Raw genomic sequence first — 18,317 nt, forward strand, 5'->3', positions numbered from 1 at the left:
GAACACATTTGGGACTAACAGGGTTTACTAGAATCCCACCACTCCACCACAGAGTCACCGCAGTAGACGTTAGATGAGCGCTGTCGCTCCGCGGCACTTGTTTATCTGTCTTTCGACAGTATTACACATATATATATATGATATATGACAATGACCCCTTCAGCATTAGTATTACTGTATTACTAATTAAATATACTATTAGTATTAGTATTACTACTAGTATTAGTATAGGCCTAGTATTAAAAGTGATACTGACTTAGTGCCTAGAAAACACTCTGACGGTCACATTGTATCTCCGACTCTGTTTTCGAATATACATTAATCCCCTGGACTTTGAAGACTGTTCTTCATTAGTTTATGGTGCTGTAATTTTCTTGATAATCAGAGTGTCTACGACTACGTGACCTTTGTCTTTGATAATATTAACTCAATATGCGTCAATATTTTTAGGCTGGCGAAAAACCAAGCCATCCCACCAATGAGGGGAAAACACGAAGTAAAGGCACAAGAAAGTTTATCTGATCTTCCATTATGTACATGGCTTATATTAGCTACAACCCTTCCAATTTCATTGTTTATGCTTATCCATGTATCGGTGCCTATGTTATCTCAACTGTTCAATATTCCTGGAGATGTGGATTCCATAGAGGATTTGAGCCACATGCTGAGAGGTAAATTGTCACATTTATTAGTATCAATGTTATTGTATTAGAATCAGTTACAGTCACATTCAAACACACCCTCGGATAAATATTCGGCAGTGTACTGCTTTATATGCTCTGTGACATTTCCCTGAATTTATACTAAATGTAGCAATCAGAAAGAATAGAAATGGGATTTCCTGTATTTTGTGGCTAAAATCTATGCTTTCAGTCCTCATACTCATAGGGCGCTTCTCAAAGGATTGAGTCACTGCTAGGAGCATTACTATAATTATAACAGCATCTATCAGGATCAGACAGTAAAAGTGATATCTTATTTGTGACAATTTTGCTGGGTATGAGAATCTCCTTGTTTATATATAACAAACCCAAATTATTCACTCAGCTCTGGTCATATTTCTGTGGACAAAAAATGGTCACCTGAGTGTTTCTATGTGGAGTGAAATTCAAGTTATAATAGGTGTCTCAACATAAGATACTGATGTTCCTTAACATATTAGTGTACATGTAAGCAGTTCTGCAGCAGAGACAAGGGGCACCCCCCAGATTAATGTAGATGCTAGTATACATATATGGTCAGCAGCCAATGGTGATTTGCCTACAGCAAAGTGCCCAGAATACAAACTGTGTGCAGCTTCCTGCCACCCCTCAAAGCTGAATGACGTACTTATGGCCCTGGTATTATGAGTCATTAAGTGGTAAAAGCCATAAGATTGCCAAAACGGCTGTAAACTGTAATTGAAAATTATTCTGAACAATTACTTGACTAATATGTTATTTGTGTTTTGAAGATGTAGAACACCTCCACAATGACTGTCCACCAATTCTGGAACCAGCTGAAAGAGCTGAACTTGAGCAGTCAAATACCCAGCAAATTGCCCGACTTACCACACCAACGACTGAGGAGTTTTGGGAAGAGTATCACCGTGGCAGGCCCTTTATTGTCAGTGGTGTGATCAGAGGTATGTTTAGACTAGAATTCATTTCGATTGATGTTATTGAACATGTGCTGAGTATGTAAAACATGAAATAAATAAATGTATTGCCTGAGGTCATCTTCATTAAAAATGGATTACATTAAGGTGTCACCGTTTTATCCATCTTTGGTCTGTTGTGGAGTTGTTACATTAATCGACTTCAACAAGCTATACTTCCCCCTGCATTCACATGCAATGTTCCGTGGTTACTCTAGACTGTTAAAAGGCATGACTAACTCTGTGTACATGAGGTATGCTCAGGCAGAATTTAATGAAATGTAACAACTATATGCCTAATGCACATAACACTGCAACAATTTCTGTTAATGGGTTACTCTTATGAATTATTCACATAATGAATGGAAAATATCTATGATTCACCAGGAATGATGTTAATTGCCAATGCTATATGACAATAAAACGATTAATACATAGTATGTATAATCTTATTTTTAGATTGGCAGGCATTTGACTTGTTTGACTGCACATACCTTGTGAAAACGTTCCCAGAAGCCCAGCTGCTAGATTGGAAGGTCAGGACATTCTCAACATCATGGATAAAGTTATACTATGCGATGTATTTACGTAGCTGCATGGTACATTCAAAACATATTGTCAAGTTGAACTTGACAGATTTACAGCTGATAAATTACAGAGAAATTTGGGAAACTAAATGGTTATTATTTTGTGCTGTTTTTGAGCCAAAGTTCTTTTTATTTGTAGTGTAATTCCTGATAGCACATATTACATTTATAATAAACTGTAATTTCACATTGTTGTCTAATTTCAGACTGGCAGGCACAAGATGCTGGCAGTAATTGGGGGTGATACATATAAGCCAATAGACTGCATGGCAGGCACTATTGCACCAAACTACCGGAACAATAAGAAACTCATAATGGTATAATAATTGACGTTAGTTTATTAAAATGGTAATGTGGTAGCGTGTTTTATTCATTAATCTTACTAGAACCATATGTTCTTAAACATAGGGTGTTTTTCGAGTTATAAACATAGAGATTATAGACTCGCAATTGATTTTCTAATGCTTATTATAATATTCATGAATGCAATCCATGAGTTAACCACGACTCACACATGCAAACCAATCCATGCTTCTTGAACATAATTTGTGTCCAAGTTCCGACCGAAATTGTAGAACCAATTATGTTTATAATCTGAAGACACCATATGATCAGGTACTGACATCGAAAATTCCATAGTAAATAAAGTTATTGGTGTATCTCCTCTTTGTGTTCGGAGTCAAAGTAATGTGAAATAATTGTCATAGTCATCCTAACATGTTTTTTTTAATCTAATTTTGTTTGCAGGACTGGCTAGATTATATGGAAATTCCAAAGTTTTTCAATGTGAAACGATGGCGAGTTAGTGATGTAAAGATAAAAGTGAATGCTCAAGGGACAGGTGATTCGATGCACGTAGATGACCAGTGCGGGGGCTTTGTTACTGCGCAGGTATGATTTTTCCAAATTTACATTTTGATTTCATACGTCGATTATTTGCATTTTGTGAAAATCTGTATCTATAGGCTTGATGAGGGCATTATAATTAACAATATTACATTTAATGATAACATGTCTCCAGCTAGGATTATTTTTAGTTGATTTAGGCTGTTTATGCTACATAACAATTGTTATCACTCAATATAAAAAAAATATAGCAAAACGCGGTTAAATAAATTGCTGGCGTGAATTATAATTTGACCATTCTGGTTGTTATTGCTTTGCTAAACATGATAGTTATAACATTGGCGTAATCCTTTAAAAGCAATGTTGATTTTATTTTTATTTTTTTAATAGTCCTCTTAATAAAATATGTAAAAACCTATATGTAGCAGGAAGCGATAATAATTTAACTGAAAATAATAATTAAACATTAAAAACTGTTACACTTTAATTACTTTTTTGCTAAAGTAAATCTTTTTATTGGATTTCATGTGTAGCTAGCAGGGGTGATGGCATGGTCTGTGGCATGGCCAGAGAAGAAAGGGAACACTCTTGAATGGAGCCGACCCATAACGTTGATTCTACATCAAGGTATTACCTACTAATTGGTCGACTAAACCTTTTAATGTGCAGTGTTGTAGTTTCACAAGAAATTTATTTGTCAATTCACTAGGAGAGTATCCGTGTTCATTCGAAGTCCATTGTTAACATATTATTCTGTAAAGGCGTGGTACAAAATCATCCATCGAGGGTGTCAGTAGAAACTATTGTACAGTGCACCATCGGTGTGCAGTCAGGAATTGGCGTGTTGTGAGACCATCACTGTACAGAAAGACATCAGTATGTAATGAGGCATTGTGCAGTAATGCATCAGTGTGCAGCTATGAATCATTGTGCTGTGAGGCATTAGTGTGCGGTGAGACAACAGTGTGCTTTGAGACATCAGTGCACAGTGAGGCATTATTGAGCAGTGAGATGTCAGTGTGCTGTGAGGCATTAGTGTGCAGTGACTCATCAGTGTGCAGTAACACGTGGACATGCAGTTTTGCACTTTGTGGTTTGCAGGGGACATTTTGGTGCGTTCAGGAACAACACGTATACACAATGAGGTGGCGTCACGTGAATGCTCTCTAAGCCTCGGCTATAAGTTCACCAGTGATCTTCCACGAGAACTTGTCACGGAGTACAAGCAAGTTCACCCGAGAGAGAGAACGACCTTCTTTGCACGCAATAAAGTGGAAAATTGGAATTTCATCAATGCCTGCAAGATAGATGAAAAAATGAAAACACACAAGATGTAGCCAGTATAATCATTTGAGTGTTTTTTTTTAAGAAATTGATAGAACTCTAGTTTACCTCTTCAGAAAGTAATCACATAACCTTATATGGATATGGATAGCATTTTATGGGATTGCTAATGTAGAAGAATATGTAATTGAAGCTTAGCTAATAGGCTTATTCCTGTGCTTCCTGTTCTCAGCAAATTAGTTCTCAAAATAATTCATGCTAAATTTTATTCCTATGTCTAAAATAGAGGAAGATATGCTAAATGAGTACTCAAACGGTTGTACGCTTAGCAGCCAAGTACACAATCACATGCTGACGGCATGAATTTATTCTCGCTACAAGAAAATGCCAACTTGATAGACCACCTATATTATAGTATGTGAGTGGTCATTTATATGGGAACAAACATATGGTGTGTCATTCAATGAATCACACAGTGTCAAACTCACACTAGCTTTATTTATCGCTACTACCACCAGCATCGAACCCATCTAAGGACTCCGCATTCGAGCAGTAGTTTATTTAAGCTAGAGAAAATAATTCACTGTGATTGACTGATTGTACACCTTCCTTAATCATTCCCATGCACTGCAGATGTCCATAAATACTGCCTATGCAATTGTAGATTGTATTAATTTCAAGCATATCTATAATGGGTGGTATGCTAGAATGTAAATCATCCAAATACTATGGATATATGAATATGATATATATATATATATATATATATATATATATATATATATAATTGTAAGAGTTCGTGTCTTATTATTGGGACTAATTGTATTAGTCCAAATATGCATAGTGGATGCCCATCGTGTGAATTTTAAATGATAAACATGCCGAGAAATCAAAATAAAATATTCATATTATGAAGCAGCGGTCCAGCATTGTTATATAATTGCTGTGAATCATAGTAGGGGTTCTTACCAAGGATTTCAGAAGGCATGTCGGGATATTAGGCAATTCATCCTTGATTGCTAGTTGGAGTCAATTACGTGTGTCATAAGCGGCTCCTATACACAGGCAAACTCGATCAGTTTGAAGATGTATAAATCACGTGAAAATACAGTATGAATGGCTTGGGATTGTAAAAAGTAAACACGGCTGGAAATGAAGGCATGTGAAATAGGTAATTGAGGCATGTGGGATTATTTATAGGATGCCACAAGTTAGCTTCAGCTTTGAAGGCATGTCAGACCCAACGTATTGAATACCTGGGGAAAACCCTGGTATTAGTTATGTAAACGGTATATTTCTGTGAACTTGTCTACAACAATAATACATTGTGGTACTTAGCTTTTCTATTTTTCAGCCACTTTATATGTTTATATCCTGTTTAAATAATTAAGTGTGCTGTAATTTATTCAGTATTAAATTCTAGTCAATAACTGTGGAAAGTAATAAGGAAACTGTTTAATGGTAACTGTTATATCAGTGTGTGCTTATATGTGTTTATGTATTAATATAAGTAGGAGCAAAGAAAAACGAAACAAATATTTTTAATTCATTCTTGACACAAGTAATATCAGTTGAAATTAGGTGTTGTGTTATGTAAGTTTTTGGAAGTTGTGTAATAATGTGGCAATGTGCATTTGATTCAGACTTGCGTGTAATTCACCACATCTCCTTACATGATGTTCGGTTGTCACGTGAAGTACTGTTTTATGCCTGTAAATAATTTACCTATTCCTGAGGCAGTAAATTAAGGCGAAATGTATTTGTTGTATATCCTACAACTTGTGTTACCATGGAATACGACCCTGTGCGTTTATAAACAAAGGTCAAGTGAGTCAATGCAGTACACTGTAGTTTATTCGCTATTAACCATGAGAGATACGCCATCACTTTATGAGATACATGTGTGCGCCTTTGTATCCAGTGGGATATCCCTTATCACCAACAGCACACTACAACAGGATTTACATCAGTCGAATTGAGCCACATGAAACATCAGCATGACAACAATTAAATATTTAAGCAAAAGATGCATCTACATATATTTATGCCTCCATTTTACACCAATTCTAAAAGGCATAACTTTATGTAGTACATCTTCTGACATTAGTGATAAATGCATCGAATTCCTATAAATAGTATGTTGTCATGAGTAATTTGTTTCTGATGCATGCATATGTCCAGAACTCGCTCTTTTTATAATAATTTGTACACTTAAGGATATACAAGATGAAGCTAGCCGATTGAACTCCTCCATGGAAGCATACAATGCTATTGTCAAATGCAGACCCATACACGCAAGTTGATATCTGTTTCATTAACATTATTGGTAGTAACCACATGGATTTCTATCAAAAAATATACTTGTGTTGACCCATAATACATATATAATTGTCCTAATCACAATCACTGCAGTTTATATGCTAGAGCCATACAAATAAAAATACGGTAGTCTAATCTATTTCTATTCCTATGCCTATAGAAATAGAATAGGCATATGAATGGGTCGTGACTATAACACTGCAGTCCTACATGCAGATGATTCAATCCGACGTCGTTTCTATCTGCTATATCTTCATAAGAATGGAAAACTCGTGATAAATATAACACAGAATTGTGAAAACAACCTGCACACAACTCTGTACAATCGTGGATAAACGAAACGAAATTTTTGTAGACATTAACCGTGGCTCTTTTCCGCACTCGCTATCCAGCACTTACCATAAATATTCAAACTACATCCTCTCAACTCAACAAAGCTGATGGCAAACACTGCATGGTCAGTATTGGAAAGAACTTCCCCTAGTTCAATTGGTCACTGCAGTCGCCAGTAGAAACGCAATGAAATATGCAATATAGAACTGCTCGCAGATCTAGAATCTTAATAGAAAGCGAGATTGCTTCCGGGTCTTTAGTGTTGACTTCCCCACACCATAAGTTTTACATTAGTATGTAATTCCTACTTTGAAGCTATACAATACTAGTATTAATACAATTTGTATAGAAAGTGGATTGTAACTAATGTTTTCACAGCTGGCAATGTGGCAATGTTTTCACAGCCAAAATTAACACAAAAATGTAAAACGGTCGCTATCACCTTTCAACACCAATACCAACTGGCTAATAATCGTGGCACTGGTCATATACCTTTACGTTCAACTAAAATATGTAGATGATTCCCTCCTCAAAACATTGCTGCATTATATTTCTTCAGCAGTCACACCATGTGATTTGCATACTTAATTACATTTCTTCCATGTATCTGGCTACATTGTCATCAATTTTTTACAGGGGAAGCTCTTACACAAACTGCAGACAGCTGTACTGACATGCAATTTTAATTAACTGGACTGCAATACTACAGAGCATTGCTGATGCTTAAGCTGGTCTTCTACTACACTTGTTACTAGACCTACACGAATGTCTTGATAGTTTGCACCACATGCTCGTAATACGTGCGTAGAATATCTTAAGTATATAATACACCATACCAAAGTCACTCGTGTAAGAGTGTAAACGCTGACACAAAATGCATCACCACAAAAATAGTGCTACCGGGTGTAGTAATCAATGTTAGCCGCTATTCTAAACCCTAAAATACATAAAGCACCTGGGCAGATCGGCACCTAAAACATAATTATAAATTGATACGGAGGCTAAAAAGTTAGTTTATGCACGGGTAACATCACCGTGATATACAGTTAACCAATATATGCATCAACTTGTGAATATATATGCCAAAAAATATTTTTCAAATATGTCAACACAGTATAATATGGAATTTCACTAAGCCGAATAAAACATTTTATTTAGTTGCACCAAAATTTGGATAAAACTCATATGCAATATTAATCCATATCATGGTAGATTACCAAACTCATATACTCCATATCAATAGCTCTACGTAATAGGTATAAGTCAACAAATGTGAAAAAGAAAATCATTGTGAACAACTTTGAATTTAAAGTGAAAATTCAACCTTTCAATTTTTTGAAATACAAATGCAACAAGATATTCGTCCAGGTAAGGTTAACACACTAAAAGCAGCTATAAATACACACACATATAAATTTCATTAGCCTAATTTTGCATTCTTTTCCATTTTTGTGTGTATTTAATGTTTAATCATATTTAAATACAACGAGAGAAATGTGAGCTAATACTTTAACATAAAACCTACATAAAGCGCAGTTTACAGAAACAGCATGAAATAAAAAGGTGCCAAACAACTTATAGTGTACAGCTGTTACATTATTACACTTCACAGGATACTTAAAACACAACATCACCATACCCAGCTAAAATAAGAGCAACACTCCAATCACACCAGCCTCTTCGGCTGTGTGATGTATGGAAGGGGTTGACGTAGGATACACACTGAATGTGTTTACAACCGAGAGTTGAAGACAATTTCTATCCCGGTTGTAATGTAATCAGAGTATATATCAAAGATTAATTGCAGTGCCACAATTTCAGCCTTGTTCAAGACTGGCATGGGAAAAATCTAACTATTCATGTCTATGAATGAGTGAATGCTTCTTTTATCTATGGATAAAGTACAGATTCTACTTATTCATACATGTTTATGGTTAGTGCAGCCTCAAATATTACTTGTATACTCTTGGAAATGTAGGTTACGGGCCAGGATTTTTCCAGAAAGAATTTGCCTATTTGACATCCCAACTATGGACGGGCTGAGGTTATATGCAAGCACTAAATATCAATGCGCCGAGTTTCCAAAGGGTTGCTTTCTATTCATGATTTTTCTGTGACATCTAAAGCTTGATTGCCACCACACTAGGCTATAATAATCCCTAATAGCCATTTCCTACAAAAATGTACAAAAAAATGATTACTGAAATGTGCATACTGTTGCCTTCTATATGGAAAGGTGGTTTGGCACTTTCATATTATCATCATTTTAGCATTTCATAATAGCTATAAATTTTACAATATTATTGTCCAAAAGGTATGAAGTGATAATTACTGTTAAAAAAAGATCACAGCTACGTTTAGAATTATACAGATGTGGTTTAAAATAAAAAATCTTGAATATCCTTAACTGGAAATAATGCATCACATTTTCTTACCCAGTTACTACTTTTGCAGTTAATAACCTTACATACAGACATAGCGGGTATACAAACGAAGACCAGAGAGTATAAGATCACGTACTCACCTATCGCCGCCACGGATGAACCACGTTGTACAGATTCTTGTCTACTTCTTTGTCATTATCTTTAGATAGTGCAGAGCATTGTGAGCTGCCTGCGCTTGTGCATCATCACTGTTGTCAGCTGTGCCATGGCACACAGCCACCGGCAGTGTGGACAACTGCACAAGGCACTGGTGCTGACCTGTGGCAAACAGACAACAAAATGAAACACATACACTTACATTCGCTACTCAATAACTGAGCACACTGCTCCAACAGAGAAGAGATGCTATCCTATCGGTTGTGCCAACTGTGGTGTGTGAACCATCCCTTGCTATCACATGTAATCAAAGTGCAGCCAATCTGAATGCCTAGGTATGTCTAGGGATGTGCACAGCTGCGTGCACCTCATTCTGCTCACCGTGGATATTTTTCTCCTCAACATCGACATAAGTGACCTCAAAATTTTGTTCCAATGCAATTTCCTGTAGAATCTGGCAGTAGTTGATTCCTGGCTGGTCAAGTAACTTGTTCTGCAACTCGGACAATCTAGCACCGGAGCTTGCTTTCAGCTTCTTATGGAACTGTGATACCTGGTGGCAGAGAGTTGCATATCTAATGAGGTCAGCAGAGATTTGTTACAGTACACAATCCATTATCCAAAATTCTGAAAACCGAAAAACTCCGAAATTTGACCCCACGAATATTGATTTGTTTGGCATTACTCATACATATTGTACTGTACCGGTACAGCACCTGGCCTCTCAAAAACTTTAGTTTTAGTACTGGCTAGTTGCAGGATAAACAGTATGTATATCTGTACCGTACTACCACTCTGAAATCCGAAAAATTCCGAATTCCGAAACGTGTCTGGTCCAAAGGGTTTTTGGATAATAGATTGTGTACTGTAGTAACATTGTAATTAAACCAGCTGCAACTTTTCTACACTCAAGAAATGACACTTTGTGTTTGACCCTTGGAGGGGGGGGGGCATGTCCACTAGGATAATAACAGATGGGTTTAAGTACCTAAAGCAACATAAATTGATGGGCTAAAATAACCAAATATTACATTGTGATGCAGGCTAACATATCAGATGGTGGCTAAAATAATAGCCGCGTTCACACGTAGCAAGAAATCCGGTATTTAGCGTTCACACGAGGCAAAATACGAGGCCCAAGAAATACGGTATCTAAACAGATCCGGTATTTCATGTAAATACGAGGCTTCCCAGACCCCGAATAATTTGCCGTGCTTGAGAAATACTGGATTTCTTGGACCGCGCATTTCCTCGTGTGAACGCTAAATACCGGATTTCTGAAGCCGCGTATTTTATAGACTGGTCCGCGCTCGACAGTTCTAGTGTAACGTGAGTGGAACTGTCGAGCGCGGAACAGTCTACGTATTTTATTGGCAGTTGGTGCGCATTGCATTGTTTATTTCGCATTGTTCGCTTGATTGTTTCAAGCAGCTCGCAGCTCGCAAATACCGTATTTCTCGAGCCGCGAATCAGCGTGTGAACGCTCGGCCGCGTATTTGTCTCAGATACGGTATTTGCAAATCCGGTATTTCAGAAATACGAGGTCTCGTGTGAACGAGGCTAATAAAGGTTAAATTTAGACATCCTCGTTACTATAGCTTTTCCCCCATTGTGTATGTACTAAATACAGAACATTGCAACCATATCTACACCAGTAACAGGAAATGTGTTTACTACATCTTACACGGGTGCATGTTAGGCTGCTATACAGGTTAGTATCATGGGGGTATTTGTGGATGTTACCTCTTTACTGTGCTGAGGAGTCAAAGTAGGTATCTTGTTCTGTTTCAAAGCTTCATACCAACCCTCTTTAGATTCAAAACCTAGAGCTTTTAAGTTGTCGATCTAAAAAGTCAGAAGTCAAATAAGCAAATATTATTATGATTATTATATATATATATAAATGCACTTATAACTTCTATTCTATGAATAAATATACCATTGTAAAATGTACACAGAATGATAAAAAACGAATGACAATTGCAATGCTAATACAGATGTACTTTTATCCCTCTGCTAATTAAAAATAAAGATTATTTTATGATAAACAATATCTTATGATAAGCACTTATATTTCATTATGTATTACTGTTAGTATAGATTTTCTCATAAATATGGAACAGTCGAAGAATATGTAGGTTAATTTTAGGTAATGTTAGGTTAATGTTAGGTAAGTGCTTGTATATATGCTTGCCAGAGTTCCACCTCGTATTCGTAGAAAAAGCTATTTCACATGAAAAATAACACGAGTAAAAATGCACCAATGGTAGGAGTTCCTCTTCACCAAGATCCTCTACTTTCTGGTCAGGTGGGATGGTCTTAAGCTGCTCCATCATTTTGTGGGCAGCTTGTCTCTTTGCTAGCTTCTTTGAATGTCCTCTGCCTAAATCATTACGAAACAGTTATATTAAGTGATCTTCTTCTTTTTCTTGGGGCACTACACTACACTCGACCTAGTCACTGCAGCACACAGGACCTGCAACGGTGGTTGAAAGCCTCAAGGTCTACAGGGCTCTGGTAATAGGGGGCATTCCAGGAGATGTGCCATAGTCTGGTCCTCCCCGCAGTCACATTTGATTGGGCCATCTTCAATGTATCACCATTTTTGCATGAGTGCCCTGCATCGAACACCCCCTGCCCTGAGGTATTAAGAGATTATATCTGTGTTCTTTTTTAAGAAGATCAGACCTCCTTTTCCACGATATCATATACGAAGGGTTTGATGAAAAACAAAGACAACTGGGCATGGTAATATCTTATTACAAGCACTGATATCCATTGGACAAATGCCATCACTAGTCTGCAATAAATAATATTATAATATAATACTTTAATGACGGATGTAAACGGAGTAAAAATCATAACATAAATAGCGGCAACTACTACTAAAAGGGATACTTCCCCTAGAATTTTAGAGTATATTATGATAGTAAATGCATAAATAATAGCATATACCTACAAATTTCTATAATTATTCATTCACGTTTGTCATAAAACAACATCGAATTTCGAAATCTTTATTTTTGGGCGCTGACGTAACACCCGAGATTGTGCTGTCACCCTGAAAAACTTGCGCATTTGCCAATTTATTTTGCACGTTACAGACCGAGGGCTAATCACAAAAGCTGAAAACTGAGTCAAACTGACGGAACACTTTTTATGTAGGATAATTTTAACCTATTTTATCTGAAAATATCCAAAGAACCTATAGTAACCTGAGTAATGTGTCCCTTTAATCTAACGACAGCAGATACAAGAAAAAAGGGTATACAAGAAAAAAGACAACATTGTCAAATCAGGTGACACCGCCATCTTTTCATTCAATGTCTTTGGCTACCAGAGAGTTAAAACCTAGCACATACAGTTGCTGTCGCCTGTTCTAACTCACCCAACTCGTTCCACTTTAACACTTTGCAGAGGATGATGAACTCCCGCTCATGAGGCTGACCGATCTCCTGCACCAGGTCGTAACGAGGAGGCGGCCAATGCCGACACATCGTCAGCTCCTGCAGTTGCCCAACCGGGTTGCCAGGGATACCATCCTCATGCTCACCATTGCTCTCGGAAATGCTGCTAATGAAAGGGAGCTTTTTTATATAGGAGAACCAAGGAAAACAGGAGTAAAAAATAAGGTGCTATTCATAAGCGTTGCTACAGCATTTGAGATCACATCAAACATAGGTAAGTGGTATTGCACAGGCACCGAAACCTGGGAGAGTACAGTAAAAAAAACAGATGCAGCTGAAAGCTTAAACTGTGCACTGGGCTTTGGAGTTGTGAAAACAAAATAAGCTAAAAAATTTAGAATGTAGAGGAAAACGAGCAAAAAGAATATGTAAACAGAGAGAGAAAATGAACAAAAAGGAAATATAGGCAAAGACTAGGCCTCAGGACCATCATAGGTCTCCTGTCACTAGGAAGGATTGTGCATTCTAGTAGACCTCACATTATCTTCCTTCCTCACGCTGACCTCTACAGCTGTACAAAAAGTGCACAGTAAAGAGCAGATTTTTCATGTGCATCTAAGGGCTGAGAGATACATACTGCTGTTGTTGCTGCTGCTTAGTGCTTACTATTATATCACATTATAATTATTATAGAATAAATTATTCTCCGTGGGATCTTTAATTAACAAGTAACAGCTTAAAATATCATCTACCTGTTGGTTGATTCTGTTTTTATTTGGCCTACAGGGTATGACTCTGGTACACCACTAATTTTGTCCAGCATATTCTGAGCAGCAGCATGCTTGGCCTTTTTTTTACTGCTCCCAGAAGCCTAAAAATGTAAGTAGAAACGATATAACATTTACTTCTTTTCCAAAAATAAAACATACAAATAATGGCAGTAATCCAGATGAAACGTGCTGAAAGCATGAGAAAATACTTGTTTTACAAATAAGTGAAAACTCACTGGGCTTGCACATAAAAGTCTAACTTAAAGTCTAACATTTAACTTCTGATAGATACCACATGTATAATCACACTTTACTTTGCATGCAAGGTTCATTATCAACAAAATTGGGTAGTATTTTAACTATAACAAATTAACCCCTTTCACTATCTGCAGTGATGTATGAAGCTGAGAAATTTACAAATGCTATCATCGAAATGCTGGAATCACCTTTGTGTTTCTAGAGAAAACCATACCTTTATATAATAGTTCTATGCAGATCCATGCATCACACAGAATGAGAACCCAACTAGGACATCATAACACACAAAATGTGAAATCTCAGATATTTATGGAAAATTTTTGTGGTTGACCAAGTTAGCAAAAACAAAATAAAAAAGTACTATTATCCTTATTGCAGTAGTGACAGTTTGTCACTACTTACTTCAAACCAAAACATAATAAGTGTAGTCATGCTTTCTCCGAACAAAGTTAAATACTAAGAAATACTATCAAATGCTAGTTAATTGTAAAATTCATTAAGCATACACTCAAAGTTTTATGCAAAATTTCATCCATTTTTCATTTTTATTCTTATTTTTATTCTTAAGTGCCACACTAGGTGACATTTTAAAGAAAAATCCTAACACGCGATTTTGGAGCATATTGTGTGCTTAACTTGTGACGAAATTTAATTTTGCTTTCACACTCTTTGTGGTAAATTGAGAAATATCCAAAATACCATTTTTATATAAAAATTCAAAATTTGTGTTGTTACATAATTAGGTCCTGGAAATTTCATATAATTTTTCGGCTTGGGCATAGAGATACATCTCATCTATAACCAAAATGTGTGATTGATTCGATTCATTGGTCAATGAATATTTACTCTTTATCAGAGCCATACCTGTGCAAAAGCTCGAGTGTATTCTTAATGCAATAACCATGATTCCATGTACCTGTGACACCATATCACCAACTTGCACCCGATAAACAAATGTTGGTTCATGAACGGCTCCTTCCACAGCCACAACATCGTATTTCGGCGTCAACCCTCGTTTTGTGCAGAGTTCCTGCAGCATGCTGATTGGTGTTTTTGATGGTTGCAACGTCATCTATAAGTACAAACACCAAGCAGCAAGTCACTTAACAAGTGCAATACAAGTCTGAACGACAAGCATGATACGGCAACAGTTTAACACAATTATTTTGCTGACTAGAGCAGGGCTCAATTTTAAGTCGTCCGGTCGTCCGTGACGACTGGATTTTCTCTCGGGCAACTACAAATTGCTTCCGTGGTTGTCCGGTGTCCAACCTCTAAATTAATTTTGGGATTTTTGTTTGTTTTTAATTTGTTAATTTTTAATTTTTGCTCATCTGTGACTTGACACAGTGTTAATGTAAATGTTATGAAATAAATTTCATGCAACTTTTAATTACTATTATTATACGTCATTGATCCCAGCATCATTTACCACATTACCAATATTATATTCTCTTCATACAATGAGTGACTTTAATACTTTAAGTCACACGAACTCCTGCATATGTCAAATCAGGGAGTCCGACAGTAAATCAGGGAGTGTTTGACTCCGGACTTGCGTTAATTTCGCACCCTGCAATAACAAACTACAAACACAAAACAAGCGAAAAAATTACTCTCTAATCAAGACATGGGTGACTTTAACATTTCGATAAAAATTTGAGAAATTTGCACAATGTGGATGAAATTATATATTGTTTTTGTCAAGTGATAGATAGATAAGCAAGGCTTGTACATTTACTAAGGTTACCTGTATAGTCTGAGTTGTTTTGTTCTATTCAGATATTGTGCACTCCTATTCTTCAGTAATGCAAGTGAAATATTAGGTCAAAACGATCCAGAGAGACCTCATCTGAATGTTTCAGCAATTGGTTACTATCTATCAACCAACTAGCTATATAGTTATGAAGTTGTGGCATCATCCTTGCTTAGCCCTACAGTATTATGCCAAGCTTGCATCTTTTCTGATAATGAGGGTGGTCCCTGCCCATGTTTTACGCCCCCATGTATTCTTTTATTAATGGAGATTGGCTCGCCATCTTACGTAGTCATCAAAGCCATGAGGGATTTACAGTAGCCAAAGCTGAAAGCCAGCTTTTTATACCTTACGAAATTTCACTTCCCTGGTTTTAAAGTTAAGAGTGTTCAAAGTGAAAGGTATATGTGCTAACCAGTGAACTACCTTAGTTCTCCTACACAGAATGCATGAAATCAATGCACACATACTGCAAGACACCTATAAAATATCAGGTGCACGCAGATTTGTCATCTAAAATCTTCGAATGAAACAGCTTACACGGGCTATGCATATACAGTACAGAACCTATTATCCGAAATTTTGAACACCGAAAAGCTCTGAAAACCAAAAAAATTTTCGTGGCGGTTGTCTGCACACCAAAGCTCACGCTTGGTGCCGAAACTCGACCAGACGCGACCCACACTCAACCCATTGGTGAGACAGTTGTGTCTCAGCGCTCCTACCAGTCAGACCTGCCTTTGTTGCTCGCTGATATTTGTTATTGTTTTGTGATTTTGTGACTTTGAGGACGGTGAAAATGTCAAAAAGAGCTTCAAATTCCCCTATGGGTAATAGTGAGAAGCAGAAGAGGAAGCGTCTGTCATTATTCATACATCAGAAAGTAGAGTTGCTGCAGAAGCTTGATCGTGGTGTATCTGTGCGGCGTCTTACTCAAGATTACGGTGTCGGAACCACCACCATATATGACTTAAAGAAACAGAAAGATAAGTTGTTGAAGAGGAAAAAGCTGCAATCTTTCAACTGATTCCCATCACTATTACTCATACATATTGTACTGTACTGGTACATCACTTGGCCACTTGAAAACTTGGGTTTTAGTACTGGCTAGTTGCAGGATATACGGTATATCTGTACTGTACTACCATTCCGAAATCCAAAAAATTCCGAATTCCGAAACGTGCCTGGTCCCAAGGGTTTCCGATAATAGCTCTTGTACCGTACTAGATCTAATCGAGAACTGAGGTGCTTAGCTCTATCTTTGGAGTCTCTTGCTCTCCCACAGCCTTGTGGTAGAATGATAGACTATAAACATAAAAATATGCCAGGCTCTGCAGACTGGCACAGTGAATTAAAGGAAACAGATTTGTTTATTGAGTTTAACCATTCTGATGGCAAATAACCACAAAAATACATTGTAAATTCCAACTGGACAAACAGTAACTGAATCATTCAATCAAGGCACTCCTAAAAAGCACGATATAGAATGATGCCATACGTATAACACTGTATTAAGAACTAGGTCTATGTTATCACAGAGTTTCCCCTGGCCAAAAAGGTCTGTGAGGCGGTAAAATTGTTGTTTGTATGTTTCTGCATTGTGAGGTCCTAGCAAAGCGAGCACCGTAGGTGCTCGGCCAGCTAGGGGCGTCCGGGGGCATGCCCCACTGGAAATCTTTTGAAAAAATGGTGCAATTTGGTGCATTCTAAGCTATTTTGGTGCATTATAAGCACTGTTCTATGGAAGAACAGTGATTTTCGTCAGCGTGGCGGTGTTTTGGACAAATTTCTGTGGGGCGGCTGAGAATTTGAGTGAGGCGGCCAGCCTCGCTCGTGTCAATGCAGGGGAAACACTGTTATCATTTGTTCCACCACAGACACCTATAGGCTAGTAAAGGGCTACTTTACAGGTGATAGCTAGGGATATATTATCGTGCTGAGTGTGGTACTTACATTATACATAGTTACGGTACTTGTACTAGCACTAGTACTAGTGTCAGTAGTAGTGAGTAGTAGTACTGTGATTAGGGTTTAGTGACGATTTACCCGGGCCACAGCACCACACCGCACACGTTAACTTACACCACAACTCACATCACTTTTCATGAATTAAAATAGGTTACTTACATGTTTTATAGGACCAGCTACACAGTGATCTATTTCTACAGACTATAGTCAAGTGTTCTGAATTGAATTACATTGCGGCGACTGGTTAACAAGTTTGTGAAATTGTGTGTGGTGCGGTGTGGTGGCAAACCATGGCATATGATTGACGGCACTACTATTCCCGAGTCATGACATTACACTGAATTATTAGTGCGAGTAGAACTTATAGTTGATATATGGACACAGAGTACAGATATACTGATATAGCAGCATCATGAGCAAATTACTAGTATTACCTTTTGACATTCATTCATGTCAAACACTGAAACAGTATTAGAAAAGATAAGTTAACTTCTTTGCTGGACCGGATATGACGAATGCACAAAAATATATACCGGTGTTCAAAATTACGGTGCTGAAAATAAATATCTACTAAAAATGTAGAAACCGCAATGAAATGGTATTATATACTATT

At 37.2% G+C, this 18,317-nt stretch overlaps 2 protein-coding genes across 4 annotated transcripts in view; one reads left to right on the forward strand and one right to left on the reverse strand.

Annotated features, from left to right (window-relative positions):
- The window catches only part of LOC106806647, a 13,702-nt gene extending 7,518 nt beyond the window's left edge, over nucleotides 1–6,184 (forward strand). Inside the window, exons 2-8 of the mRNA XM_014808650.1 lie at nucleotides 451–671; nucleotides 1,454–1,624; nucleotides 2,096–2,172; nucleotides 2,430–2,540; nucleotides 2,971–3,114; nucleotides 3,603–3,696; nucleotides 4,171–6,184. Coding sequence (XP_014664136.1) covers nucleotides 451–671; nucleotides 1,454–1,624; nucleotides 2,096–2,172; nucleotides 2,430–2,540; nucleotides 2,971–3,114; nucleotides 3,603–3,696; nucleotides 4,171–4,406 — 1,054 coding nt within the window. The 3' untranslated portion in view covers nucleotides 4,407–6,184. The remainder of the gene's footprint in view (nucleotides 1–450; nucleotides 672–1,453; nucleotides 1,625–2,095; nucleotides 2,173–2,429; nucleotides 2,541–2,970; nucleotides 3,115–3,602; nucleotides 3,697–4,170) is intronic.
- A 5-nt stretch (nucleotides 6,185–6,189) lies between these two features.
- LOC106806648 (RISC-loading complex subunit tarbp2-like) lies at nucleotides 6,190–18,217 on the reverse strand. 3 transcript variants are annotated; one of them, XM_014808653.1, is made up of 9 exons: nucleotides 18,139–18,217; nucleotides 14,897–15,052; nucleotides 13,705–13,823; nucleotides 12,934–13,115; nucleotides 11,807–11,928; nucleotides 11,289–11,390; nucleotides 9,927–10,098; nucleotides 9,530–9,707; nucleotides 6,190–9,178 (listed from the first exon to the last, which is right to left on the reverse strand). In XM_014808653.1, exons 1-8 carry the CDS (start codon nucleotides 18,154–18,156, stop codon nucleotides 9,571–9,573), a joined length of 1,008 nt encoding a protein of 335 aa, XP_014664139.1. In that variant the 5' UTR covers nucleotides 18,157–18,217; the 3' UTR covers nucleotides 6,190–9,178; nucleotides 9,530–9,570. The 3 variants fall into 3 exon arrangements, with proteins under 3 accessions (XP_014664139.1, XP_014664137.1, XP_014664138.1); XM_014808651.1 differs by having other exon boundaries at nucleotides 12,934–13,118; XM_014808652.1 differs by having other exon boundaries at nucleotides 9,526–9,707; nucleotides 12,934–13,118.
- Between the last annotated feature and the right edge of the window lie 100 nt (nucleotides 18,218–18,317).

This window comes from Priapulus caudatus, unplaced genomic scaffold (assembly GCF_000485595.1).
Source record: "Priapulus caudatus unplaced genomic scaffold, Priapulus_caudatus-5.0.1 Scaffold171, whole genome shotgun sequence".
NCBI lineage: Eukaryota > Metazoa > Priapulida > Priapulimorpha > Priapulimorphida > Priapulidae > Priapulus > Priapulus caudatus.

What these genes read in the sequence shown, in the direction of transcription:
- LOC106806648 (XM_014808651.1), bottom strand. An exon ending in AAAACAGAATCAACCAACAG is followed by an intron (nt 13,119 to 13,704) that starts GTAGATGATATT and finishes CCCTTTCATTAG; the next exon opens with CAGCATTTCCGAGAGCAATG. An exon ending in AAGAGGAACTCCTACCATTG is followed by an intron (nt 11,391 to 11,806) that starts GTGCATTTTTAC and finishes CTGACTTTTTAG; the next exon opens with ATCGACAACTTAAAAGCTCT.